At 30.2% G+C, this 14,655-nt stretch overlaps 1 protein-coding gene across 1 annotated transcript; it reads right to left on the bottom strand.

Annotated features, from left to right (window-relative positions):
- Window positions 1-724: 724 nt before the first annotated feature.
- Window positions 725-10,315, bottom strand: LOC112599598 (protein tweety-like). Its single transcript, XM_025346558.1, has 4 exons — window positions 9,958-10,315; window positions 7,111-7,247; window positions 5,445-6,300; window positions 725-1,436 (listed from the first exon to the last, which is right to left on the bottom strand). Exons 1-4 carry the CDS (start codon window positions 9,958-9,960, stop codon window positions 1,083-1,085), a joined length of 1,350 nt encoding a protein of 449 aa, XP_025202343.1. The 5' UTR covers window positions 9,961-10,315; the 3' UTR covers window positions 725-1,082.
- Window positions 10,316-14,655: the final 4,340 nt, after the last annotated feature.

Genomic DNA, 14,655 nt, shown 5'->3' with positions numbered 1-14,655 from the left:
ATACTAAAAATTAATGAAAATGTTCCTATTCCCAAAAAATTGTCCGTTAGTGGGAGATGTCCGCTAGGGAAAGTTTTATTGTATATAAGTTTTTAGTTTTAAATTATTTATACATAGTTAACACATGGTAATTGAATTTTAAAGTAGGTAATTAAATTGGATAAAAACGTTTTCATATTTGAAGTTTAAAACTAAAAATCAAACGCAATAATTGGTATAATTACCGTAAAAAATAGATAGCAAAATTGATATGACACTATCCATAAAATATAAAAAAACATAATAATTGGCACTATAAATTTTTTTCACAATTGGTCATCCAAACTCCGTTTATTGTCCATTGTAAACATTTTACAAATTTCAGATATATTTAATGTATCAATCTTTTTTTGATAAATTATTATTTAATAAAGTTAATACATATATTAATATTTTTAATAGTTATTCGTACGTAATTTTATTTTTATATTCTTACAAATCTACAAATAAGTTTTGAGTTTTGACAAATAATTAGTAGATCACTTACGAGTTACAGACACCTTTATATTAGAGGTTAGGTGTGGTATAAAATAAATTTTCAAATTTTTTAGTTTTTTCTCGATTGAGAATTATTTTGAAATCAAAAATATACAACATATTATTGTATCGTGATAGTATAAACTAATAGCTTATTTTTTATCTGTTAAACCTTTTAAACAAAAAAATTAAAAATATTGATTTTTAAAAACATAATATTATATTGTACAAAGCGCAATAAAGTATTTTCGTAACTCTGCGTTACGAATTTAGAATAGTTTATTCGAACGTTATAAAATAGGAGCGTGTAGCAAACAAATACACGAAAGGAAACTACACGACTAAGATATTGCATAGTAAAATATAAAATATATTATTATAATAACAAATCCGTACGTAAAATATAGTTATGCAACGACTAACGGCGCGTTATACAACATTACATTATAAAACAAAATAAAAACAAAAATAGCAATAAAAACAAACAATAATTTATATGTAAAAAAAAAAAAATCTACAAAACTATAACAATTTCATAAGACTGGGTCATTGTGTTGAAGGTTATATCAAAACTGTAAACTGTACATTTGGCTGTAGGCGTTGTTGTTGCTTCCGCCGCCACCGCTACCGCCGCCGCCGCCGCCGCCGCCGTCGGAGGGTTCGTCGCCCGAGGGTTCCTTGAACGACTCGTCTGCCTCCTCCTCGTCCTGCTCCTGAGCGGAGGAAAATTCATGGGCTCCCAAGCCACCGGACGTGTCCATCGCTAACTTGTAACCCTCGCCGAACCGGTAACCGACGTCTTCCAGCAATAACTCGCCACCCACGTCCTCGTCATCCGTCTGCGCGTCGAACTCGTCCTCGGCATTTGCCGCGGCCACAGCACGTCCGTGTCCGATCACCTTGTTGTATTGCGTCACCGACTGCACACACACAAAAACACAGTACCGACAAATTGTTTTTTTTTTTTTAATTCCCCTCAGTAATTTCTCAGCCTGACGGCCTCGGAGCAAAAACATATTTTAGCTCTAATATAGCATACTAGGACACGTGCATACTAATTCGAAACTTAAAACATTTACTTATAAAAGTTGTAATTAAAAGTACAATTATCGTCCAATCTTTATCCAAAGTAATCTTGTGTATTTTTTATATTTATAATAGTAGGTATTTCATGTATTGTAAGCTAATCGCCTTGACTTAAATGTATTAGCTACCTACTTACAATTTATTTATGTAATATCGTTATAGAGAAAAAACGGTTATTTTATTTATGTAATTTGATTTTGACAAAAACCCGTAGTAAAGTCACTAATTTTACTACCTGTAAATCATTTATTAATATGTACGTTCGAAGAAATTGCCGTTCGTTCTGCGGTAATTTCAATTGTAACCAAAGCCATTAAATGGTTGATCTGTGATTTGATTTTAATGATCGCATCAGAACGTACAAGACATTTTATTTTTACAAGCATAAAAATAAAAAATTTTAACATAGCGTTTACAATATTATTACGATTGTTTTTTGTAATTATTTATTACAGCGGACATTATAACTTACTACCGATTTCTTTTTATATAAATGCAATTTATTGAAACAAATTGAGATTTATAATAGTCTTAAAGAAAATAATTGACGTAATAATTCACACACATTATATCAAAATTCACCATATCATAAAATAATATAATAGTTTATAGTTATTGTTCATTCTACTCACATTATGGAAATATTGTTTTTTTTTTTTTAATAATATGTTCAATGTTCATTGACTATCGTTATTCAGAATTTACTTTGAGTTCGACGAAAGACATTTTGTCAGTCAAAAGTTTACAGTGATTATTTAAATTGTTTGCTCATGAGTTTATTTCTAGAAATTATTATACATTTAAAGTTGAAATTATCCATAATTATTCGTCAGACATATTGATTTTGAAATAATAAATTTATTTATATTCAGTATTTTACTAGGTACACCGGATTTAGAATATTCACGATTGTTAATAATATTAATATAATATATCAATAATTATTCTAAAATATTTAAAAAATTGAAAAAGTTAATTATAATTATGTAACGATATTGCCAACAGGCTTTGTGTTCTCCTTAAAAATCTTTCATAACCAATGGATGCTACGTTTAAATTATTTCACTACTTGCAGGAAGAATTTTACTTAATTTACAGAGCTTAACAAAAAAATTGTGTTAAAAAAAATTTTGAATTTTTATAAAATAGGTATATTTTAATTATGTTTACATTTACGTCTGTAATTATTGTTCGTATAACTTACTGTAAAAGCATTTTAATTTGAATTTCAAATATTTGTTGTTACGCTGCTATGGTAAAATAGGCACGTATGCGGTATATCGGACTGAATAAATAATCAATAATTATTATTAAATAATTTAAAGCTATTAATAGTGATCTAATAGTCCCTTAAACATGACTTAGCGGTCCATGGTTGATTCATTTAATTTTAATGATCTACTAAACCACTAAATTAATCAATTTTTTATGCAACCCGTGGAAATAATATTTTAAAATATTTATTCTAAGTGCTAACAAGCATAATCATAATCTCTATCTAACACGTCCTTGGTGTAAATAGCAGTATGCAGCTATTTTTCTAACGACCCGAGCAATCATTTTGCACTGGTACATGTGTGTATTATATTATACATTTATACAGTGATGCGAGAGTTACATTCGTGCAGGCTGGCTTACAAAAATTGGTCGTGTCGGAATGCGTATTTGAAATTTTATTTACAGGAAATCACACACACACGTGACTTGTGGGCTTTCTTATAAATTACACTGTTGGAATCTCAAACGTCGTGTCCAAGTCGACTATTTGCTCCGTCCAAACGCGTATAGCAAACGCGTTTGTTATAAGGTATAAGTTCTATGAGCGTCTGGGATAATAACACAACAAAAACAACAAAAAATTGGTTGTAAAATATTTTACTGTATGAAACAAAAAAGAGCCAGCTAGCAATATTATTGTACAGTATGCAGTGTATATTATAATGTCAAGTAAACGTATAGATATTTATTATTATGTCATCGGCCTATTTGAATCTATGCTCTATGTATGGTACAAAATCTACATTTTTTTTTTATGCAATCTCTTCTGTCACGGATTATGCGATATCTGAAAGCTGTGCGTAGAATGGCTTGGAAAACGTGTGGTAAACGAATTTGGCGTACGCTGAAAGAAAAACAAAATTAACTAGACAACCGCAAATACTACAGAGAAATAATAAACCTTTAAGTGTAAATTAATTTAATGCGTACGGCCAATAGGTAACGTTTAATGTTATTGCGCGTTTTTAAAAGGTTTTGTCGTAACAATATACAACTTAACAGTAAACATTTATTATACAATGAATTGCACCGCACACGTGAAATAAGTATAATAAAGTTTGTGAATGTCGTATAATATATATATGTGTATATATTTAAAAAAAATCTGATTTGAATACTAAGTAATATATCTGCAAGGATAACAAAACATTAAGATCGGTCATAATCAAGATTTTTTTAGCTCTACGGCTGCGGCCATGAGGAAAACGAATAAATAATATTTTTTACATAATATAATAGGCTTTTACTATAGTACCTATCTAATACAAACTATATTATATCATGCACAGATATACATATTGTCTAATATATATCTTAGGCATAAGACATTTATGTGTAGTGTGTACTATACCTATACCTATATATTATATTGTTGCTGAGATTATTATAATACATGAAAAACGAGACTTTAGATAGTCGCCAAAATGATAATAATATAATGTGCTTGTGCAGTGTATGTACATATATTTTATTTGTGGGTGCGTGTGTCTAGGAAAATTGGATACTTAAAATTCGTTTAGTAGGTCGCATACCATTACTATAACTATAATATACATCATCATAACTGAGAATATACCCTAACAATATTTTTAATAGGTTATTATTGTTATTAACACTATTAAATGTAAATGCGCATCATATAATTATCATAAAGGTACACGTTCAGCCGGAAGGCATCAAGTAATAATTTTTGAAAAAAAAAAAAATAGATACCTTGAATATAAGTAATAACACTTGATTTCTAAAACTTATTAAAAATTAATAATCGAAAATTCAGTTATGGCTGTAGTATAATATAGATATATATGAATCCAAAAATATTAAAAGTAGTGTATTCGATTCAATGTTGGTTTTTTTCTTCTTCAATATATATAAAAAAAAAGACTTAACGCCTTTTTAAAAAATATCTGCCAATTTATAAATTTTCGCTACAAATATATGCGGGTGTTTTTCTTGTAAAAATCCTAACCATAGGATTATAGGAATCAAACGCGTAAAGTGTTTTTTTTTGACAGCATGTACGGAATGATTCATTTAAAATAAGGCACTCGTTATTTCAGAAAACACTATTCTCGTTTTAAGAATAATTATTTTGCACAATAATTTTATGTCGTTACAAAACAAAGTTTTTAGACAAAAATTACATTTTTTACTATTTTTCTATTTTTCATCGTCGTCTTTTTTTAAGTTTTTTACACTTTTGAATAATAGTATACGGTTTTTTTTTCTATGGTTTAATTTTTATCAATCGAAGTAGTCCAAAAAATATTTTGCTCGGGAATAAAGAATCAAAAATGCATGTCTCAGCTAAAAAAATAAAAACAAAAACCAAAAGCGATAACGATAAAAAAAAAAAATAATAGAGCACGCGTTTATTTCTAGAAAAATGTCGTTAAAATTATAGAAATCAAAAAGTTTTATTCTGTTACTTTCGAATAACGAGCGTCTTACGTTTAAACGGATCATTTCGACAGGCAGTGTAAGTGATTGACACGGCCACTGTTGTCGCGCGACAACAGCGATGAGCGGTCCATAAATTCATCTCAAGCAAACGCGTAACTCACCTTGAAATTGGCGGTGACCGGCTGATGCTTTTCGCTGGTCTGCAGTTTGGCCACGTTGTTGACCAAGTCGATGTCCACGTGCTTGATCACGTTGGGCTCTTGGTGATCGGGCACCCTCAAGTGTATCACGTTGTACGCGGGCGGCGACGCGCTACGGCCACCGCCGCTCTCGTCGTCGTCGTAATCCGCGTACTGCTGCTGCTGCTGCTGCTGATGCTGATGCTGCTGATGCTGAAGCTGCTGCTGCTGTTGGTGTTGGTGTTGATTCCGTTGCTGCTGCTGCTGATGCTGTTGGTGTTGGACGACCGCGTTGTGCTGCACGAACTGTTGGATCTCGGCGGGCATGAACGAGCCCAGGCCCCGCGGCTTGGACGACGGCACGAACTGTATGCGACCGCCGGACGCGGGCCTGCGTCCGCCGGCCTGCAGCACGCCACTACTGCCGCCCGCGGCGCCGTGCTGCTGCACCAGATAGTCGCCGGTCTGCAGCAGCTGCTGCTGGTGCTGCAGGTGCAGCTGGTGCGCGGCGTTGTGCAGCAGCATGTTCTGGCGGTGGTGGTCGAACGGCGGCTGCTTGACCAGCTTGTGCCCGGCGACGCCCACTTTGCCGAAGTGTTTGTGGCCCACGTACCCGATGTGCTTGTGCTGGTGGCCGTACGCGCCGGCGTGCTTGTGACTGTGCGCCGATTTGCCCACGTGCCCGTGCTCGTGCGCCACCTTGCCGCTGTGCTTGTGGTCGTGCACCACTTTGCCCGAGTGGATCAGCGGAATGCCCTTGCCGGCCAGCTTGTACGTGTGCACGTGGTTCACGTGCTGCGGCACTTCTTTGGGCACCACGATGATGATCCTGTGGTGTCTGCACAGAACAACGACAGGACGCATTCGATTATCGTACAATGGATTTAATGCGTTTAGGGCAGTGGTCGGCAATAGGCGGCCCGTGAAGGAAAAATAATTGGACCACAAAAAATATTTATTTTTTTAATAATGCTGGTTTTCCACACATACCTAATATATATTTTATCTATTTTATGATGTATTTAGAGATTACGATGATGGCGTTTATCGTTTATTACTATTTACAATGATAGCTGCGATAGCACAACAATTATTAACTAATATCTGAGTTTTTAGTTTTTACTGGCCCTCAACATTTTTTTATTTTTTTATTTTCTGGACCTCCATAGAATTTAATTGCCGACCCCTGGTTTAGGGTGTGGGACGCGTTTGCACATCGCCGTTGTTGCCAATCAATCAATATCTCACCAAATGCAATGAAAGGCAACTTAAATGCACGCTTTTAATGTAATCCGTACTGGAATTACGGAGTAGTAATTTATTTTTACTCGTTGAACTGTACTATTTCCGAGTATTAATGTGCTTATAGATTTCAAGACCTAAACGTGCGATTGAATACACCAGGGATCAAAGTGTGTTACTTGTTTTGAACATGTCTTAAAAATCGACTTTAACAAGCATAATATTATTATGTTACATTATCGTATTGAACACGATCGTTGAAAGTTCGGTCTCAAAAATAATCGCAAAAACACAATTTCATGATAAAAATAATAATAATACAATAATGTTATTCAATCACAAATAATACTTTCACTCTTGATTTGAAAACATGTTTATGGAAAAAATATGTAAATGTTCGACTTACTCGTGATCTTCAGCAGCAACGATTTCGTCTTGATACTCATCGGAGTTTGGAACTACTCGACGTGGTATCGTGTCTTCCGAACTGCACACCGTCACCGTGAAGATACAACCGATCAACAAACCATGCCAAAATTGTTCCTAACACGCAATAACATCGGATTACAGAAATATAATTGTTTTAATAAAATTGACATTTATTATTTCATAATTATAATTAACACGCTGATACGATGACGAGTGACGACATCTTCAAATTGTTAAATTTCCGTAAAATTGAAACCGCGGTGTAACATTGTGTACATTATAACATTTAGAACTATATATTCAGCAAACAGATTCATGTTGTTGCTGAATCTCACAATAAAATGTGGTGGGATACAGATTTAATGGAAACGGTAAGGCGTCAATTATTTGTAATTATTATACGCGAAACCAAAAAACCGTTTGATAACGAAGTGTTTGGATCTAGGAAATGACCGTCGTTAGCAATAATATTACTCGATATAGTTTAACACCAAAATAAATGTGTTCCATAACGATAATAATATTGCGTAATACAATATATGTATTTAAGTAATTCCTATTAGGAAATTATTGTAATAATTCGCTATAAACTACGTCGAAGTGCGAGAACACACACAATTCGTGTAATCATATCGATGTATATACATCGAATTATTACAATTTTAATATTAGCAATAACGTAACTGCTGACGATCTGAAACAAAATGTTGTGACCATACCACGTGCACATTGTGAAAAAATAAGTAAAAAAAAAACCCCAACGAATATTTTTCGATTTCTAAACGTTATAATCGGACCGCCTCGAGAATTGAAGGGAAAAACTATAGGCCTTATAGGTACATACTATGTATAATCGTGCATTAAGATATTATTTTGTACAAGGAACACGTGCCAGGCATTTTATGCACGTTCACCCTGGATCCGATTTCGACACATTTGTTAGGACGATTGAAGGAAAAAAACTAACCGTGGATAATCAACAAAGTGATTATAGGTCCAGCGTTCCGGTTCCTAACCAAACCCCGCGGAAAACTAATATAAGTTCGCAAACCGAATTCAACGACAACATCAAATGTGTGTAATCACCGCTGTCGTAGGAAATAAAATTATGTCATAACAAGTTTGTTTTATTTTTATCGTATGAAATAAATTAAGAAGACAACAATAATCATATTGAGTACTAAACTGAACAGTATTTCGACAAATGATGACAGCGTGAAACATTGATAATAAAACTATCGTAATATATGTTTAGAACGATTCCACATATTTGTCCGAAAGTATTTTCTTGAAAAGTTCTTTGTACGTTATCTATCCTCCGCTCTTATATAGAAAATAAGTTTTAATTTTTGGGTGTTAACACGTCTATGCGTATGTTATACTTTATTCAATTATGAATAGCCATTGGTACTTTATTTGTCATGGTACTTTTGTGATGTTAAATATTACAAATAAGAAAACTGCTGCTTATTCAAATAATAATACAATAACAGATAAAAAAAAAAAAATAGAAATGAATACAATTATTAGAGAAATATTGATATAAAATAAATAAAATTAATTTAGGATAAAAGGTGCCTACAGCTTAAAGGAATGAAAAATTAACTTTACCATAATAGCAATCTATTTAGGAACTTTATTTTTAAAGTTACTTTACACGATCAACTAATGAGTTTAACACGAGTAGATCGGCTATTGATGCATACTCATGTGGTGAGATACGACGAGAAAGATATCCGGATAAATGGTGAATTTAGAGCTGCAGAAAATCACTTTGGGAAATAGATTTTTTAATTCTAATCAAAATAAATTACAAAAAGTAACTTAAAAAAATCATCATAATCAGTGCTTACATATTTAGAATCCTTAACCAAAATAAATGTTTATTTATGTAATTATGTAACGTGTTTTGTATTTGCTTCCTAACTTATCTAAAAAATTTTAAATTAAATAGTGAATTATAATTTACAATAACAACACAAATAACAAAATATAAAATGCATTTTTCTTTTTGTTTTCCTGCAGATCATATAAAACAATAATGGTTAATAATATTTATAGGATGAACTCTTTTACTCATACATAAATATACCTCGATGCATATTAATAATTATATTATTATTAATGCTAATAATTTGTCTATAACTTTAAAAAAGTGGAATTTACATTTGTACCCTTATGTTAGGTTCATAAAATATTGTTAATTATTATCGGTAACTTAACCTGCGTACCTTCAACAGGTATCAGAATATATAATATCCATGTTATACTACTCACACAGTCACGCATAATATTGAAATACCATGTGTCTAGAAACTAGAAAGTATTTAAATCTTAAGCATGTGGTGCAGGTAACGTATGACGATAACGTTCAACGATCAATAGATAACCGTGACACTATTAACCTCGACTACCGAAGTATACACACATCAAAGGCGATTTTTTCCTCTAGACTCGATTCGATCGTTCCGACGATGATCAATCGTGCAACCATTAATACTTAAATAATAATATTACATTAAATAGGTTTTGTATATAGAAATATCGCCGGGATTATCCTTTCGTCCGGCACGTTATACGCGAAAATCACGATTCTCATTTTATAATTATTTTTATGTGCATTATGAAAGTGATAAAGGTGGCATAGACGGTAGACACGAATATTGTATGGATTATAAAGATGTATCACTCATCGTTTAAAAATATTGGTACTTACAAAATTGTATATTACATCCAGAGAAATCGACCCCTGAACCTACTATACTATGATTTATTTATATAAATCAATATAATATAATATTATAATAATACATGTATACTTTACCATTGTATGCGTTTGTATCAACTATAAAGCATATACGATGTCGTGGTCTTCAAGGTATTATTTACTATACTATTAACAGTATGGTTTTATACGCACATATATATTATGTACTTATAGGTAAGCTATAAATACATTATTCAAAATACATTTCATCTGACGACGACGCACTATGTGCGTACGGCATTATTACTGTAAAACCAATAAAAATCACAATTATAACGAAAATAAAAAACACCACCGAATTAAGTAGGTGTATATTATTTGTATATTGTTAAACAGTTACACACTAGTATCACGATATAATGTAAATTAATATATTATAATTTATATTCTATTTTATACGCGTGTTTAGGTCCAACCGAACGGGTAGAATACATGTGACCCGAAGTAGCCGGTGTTTTCACTTTTAATCGCGATGGTGGTTTTCGCTATTAACGTTATTCGGCGGGGGGAAACGCGCGCGCTATCAGCGGGAATTTTCCCGCAAAACCGTCTTGGAAAAACGGTTGCGCAAACACCGCGAAAAATCGTAAACACTGCCACGGCAGCGCATTGTTGATCGCAACGTGTTATGATATTTTTATAATATATACATGCATGTAGTATGTGTACCTGTAACAGAAAATGCCAAGAGACAGGGACCGAAATGTTTACCAAAAATCATTTGAGATGATGTAGGACTTTTATCTTAAATTATTTTCTGACGAAATATTCGGGATTCGTTATTCAATGAACACTGCAAGACATAACTTATAATTTATTTTTAAATGACTTTTACGTAAAAAGTTTTCTTGTAGGTACAGCGAAAATTAAGTCATTTTTGAAGCTGTATAATATATTATTATTATTATTATTATTATTATTATTACTTTACTTTACTACCTATAATATAATACAGTTTTTGTCACATAAAATATTATAGTCATCAAAAACGATTAGGTTATTTGAATTTTTGTTAAGTCGTATATATAAATATTATAATCATAAAAACTTTGTATTAATAAGTAAAGATAATATTATCATGACATTTTTGTTAATATGTTAGTTATTTGGTATCAAATATTTGTCTAAAATATTTTTTGTTGTTAAACCAAATTTAAACCATTCATGACTAAAAAAATATTGTATTTCGAATCACTGGAGTATAAGTGGAGATCGTGGGAAATATTATTCTTGTTCAATAATCTATTAGATAGAAAAAATATAATAAAACATTTAGCGTTTAATTATTATGACGTAATAGTGTAATATATATAGTCAAGTACTAAGTAAATAAGTACTTATTTATAATATTTTTTCTTTTTTTTAAATTTTTTCAGAAAACTAGCCTCTTCGATTTGCTCCAACCGTCTGCTAGTCATTTATAATTAAAAACTTATATCTACACGCAATCGTAAAGTCGTAAAAAAAAAGAATTTAATATTTTTTTAATTACAATAAAATAATGAAAATCATCATTTATCTCATAAATATAAAATTACATCAAAATTTTATTTTAAAATTAGTAGTCATTAAAATATTATGTGGTTTACACATAAACTTTTCTTTTTTTATTATTGTGATGAAAACTTATTAGGAACCTTGTATTACATTTTCAGGCATTTTTACTTACAAAAAACATTTTATTATATATAAATCTAATAAAAAATGAAAAAGGCCAAATAAAATGTTTTTAATGGGTTAAAAAAAACACCAAAGTATTTTTAAATTTATAATATAATTATTTGATGATAAATTTATGCCTAAAGTTAATCATTTTCGAATTATAACCAAAAAAAGAAAATCGATTTTGTCAATAATTTATAAATATAATAAATCATCGTCGAGATCTATATTTAAAAAAAATACTAATATATATATATAGTATTATCTTAATTATTATCTGTATTAATCTTATTTTGAACAAACTTATTGTAATATATTAACTGCTTATCATAAAAAAAAAAAAAAAATATTTAAAAAAAAAACTTAAGAATCAGTGTATGTAGAAATATCGTCCACTCTATTTACATATTAGGTGTGCGATAGTTCCTTAGTATATTGTACTTACTACATCACTAACTAATAAATTATATTATCCGACTCCGGTGTTCCGGAACAAATACGCTGCAGATATGTTTATTTTTTGGTGCTGTCAAAAAAAATTGTCATTGATTTGCTTAAATAAAATATGCATAACAATAATAATAATAATAATATTTATTCGAGTAGTCAGGTATTCAGGTATACATGACACAACATAATACCTATATATACCTATATTATTGAATTTTCGTTATCATACATATAATATATGTGTACCTACTATTACTTTTAGTATATAGTGTACAATTTACTATCTATATAGGTGTTTCTTTACAAACGCGACGTGTGTCAAACAGTGTGTTATGAATTATGATTGCAGTCAAAATAAACGGAATAAATATCAAACTATTATTTTAGGATTACGTTGTTAACACACAACGGTATACCTTTATAATATAATACGCGATATTGTGGTGGTCCACGTGCCAATATAATATACAACCGTTTTTAGGTTACACACGCGTTAAACACAGCGGATCATTTCTCTCTTTCGATGCAATACAATACAATATAATGCGTGTGTGTAATGCGTTTGTGAGCAAATGTGCAGGCCACTATACGTGGATTATAGGATATTATACCTGCTTATACCTACATATGAGTCGCCGGTTGTTGGGCAATTTTGTTTTGATTTTTCACTTTACACACAGAAGCACCGATATTTATCAATATCATATCATAAGTATAAATTGTATGTACACCAAAGCTATTAACCTGTGTCAGTTGCAATGTCCTGTGTCAAGATTTATTAGGTATATGTATTTAATACTTAAATATTATTATACATAATGTTATCCGATATTCTTTAATAATTTACTCCGTAAATAGAACAATTTTGTTTGAAATCAGAAAATTTGTAATTAACATTTAAATTCCATTGCACTTTTATCTAAATTAACTGTGTATATACATATACATTACATATTATATTTATGTGGGTATTTATATATTAATGTTTTTGTTTTGTTAATAAATACTGACATTTAATTATTCTAATTTATACAACATAATATTATATTTTTGATATAAAAATTAAATTCCCCTCTTAAACCTGTTTATATAAAATATACACATATACTATTTAATGTTTAATACAGATATTACAATTAATATTTCACACTGCTTATATTTTATTACTCAGTGATTTACATAAATAATTTTCACTCAAATATATCGATAAATAATCATCATATTACATAAAAAAATAGTAAAAAATGGAATACATCATAATGCATATATTATATTAAAAATAAATACGCAATACGCATTACAAATTTATAGGTACCTATACTTTAAAAAATAATATGTAATATACTAATGATAAAATGGAATTTTATTTCCCGGTAGTATTAAGACACGTACATTACGAATATACTGTCTAATATAGTATACCCTATTATAAATTATAATATATTACATCATATGGCATAAATGGATGGATTAGAAATCAAAAGGTGTAATAAATAGTAATTTCTAGATCAAAATGCTAAAGGGATCCAAAGGATTTTAGCTAAGATAAAAATTGTATACCTGTTTTGTCTAATTTATCTATCATATTATACAAATATTTTAAGTTTGAAAATTTCTTATAGGTATTTTATATTTTAAAATTTAAAAAAAAAACATAATTTTAATCTCAATAATAACCTATAATTTTCAAAAAAGGGCTCAATCAACAAAATACCAAGAAAAATTTTAAATTTTTAAACAAATAAACTTTGATGAGAAATATCTGTAATTAAACCGTATGTGATTTTTACTTTAGACTAATAATCATTGAAATTGAAGCCTTATCATAAAAAAAATGAATTAGCATATTAGTAAAATAATACTTTTTGGTTTGAAGAAAATTTAAAGGAAGTAGCTGTTACTTGAAATGTGTAAAAATCAGAATTAACACGATTTTTGATTTTGGTGGAAAGGAGTAATGCTTATTTTTATTACTAAAATAACTTATTTTTCAGGTGAAAATTTGAAGTAAAAAATGGTTCACTTCTCTTTCCTTTATCACATGACAATTACGACTCGATACAAAGTCTGTTTAAAATTACTATCCCAGACAAAACGTAAATATTGCGTTACTGAATAGACATTTTCTATGTATAATAAGTTAGCAATAATGTGTAGCGATCTACTTAAAATATTATAATTATTAAGGTATCGTATATGTATATCAGTATCACAATTTTTTTAAACATTATTTAGTTTTGTATGACTTACGAAAATAAGTCATTAAAACACTATTGTGAATCGTATGCTCAGTTTATTTTACTTCAATATAGACCACCGTTCTTTATTATAAAATATAAAAATATAATACACCAACACACTTTAAACATTGTAATATATTAGGCATAAACATTTAGTAGATATTAGATGTTTATATATAGTACATATTATTTTCTAGTCGCTGTCACTCGACCACGCTATGCACCATAATATTATGAATTTGTATTCTGTATTAAAGACACTAGATCTACATAGATATCTATTTTTATATCGTTTAGATTGTTGTGATTATTTTTTATTCACTAAAAATTGACGGCTACAAACAAATGATCTTGAGCCGTGACCAGAGTGTCTACCTATGTATATAATATAATAGCACTATAA

This window comes from Melanaphis sacchari, unplaced genomic scaffold, assembly GCF_002803265.2.
Source record: "Melanaphis sacchari strain LSU unplaced genomic scaffold, SCAv2.0 Contig53_pilon_pilon, whole genome shotgun sequence".
Taxonomy (NCBI): Eukaryota; Metazoa; Arthropoda; class Insecta; order Hemiptera; family Aphididae; genus Melanaphis; species Melanaphis sacchari.
Note: the sequence above shows the minus strand (reverse complement) of the source record. Positions and strands in the feature narration are given on the sequence as shown.

Coding starts and splice junctions, on each gene's coding strand:
- LOC112599598 (XM_025346558.1), bottom strand. Junction 6,301..7,110: donor GTTGCTGCTGAAGATCACGA/GTAAGTCGAACA, acceptor TGTTCTGTGCAG/ACACCACAGGATCATCATCG. Junction 1,437..5,444: donor CGGTCACCGCCAATTTCAAG/GTGAGTTACGCG, acceptor GTGTGTGTGCAG/TCGGTGACGCAATACAACAA.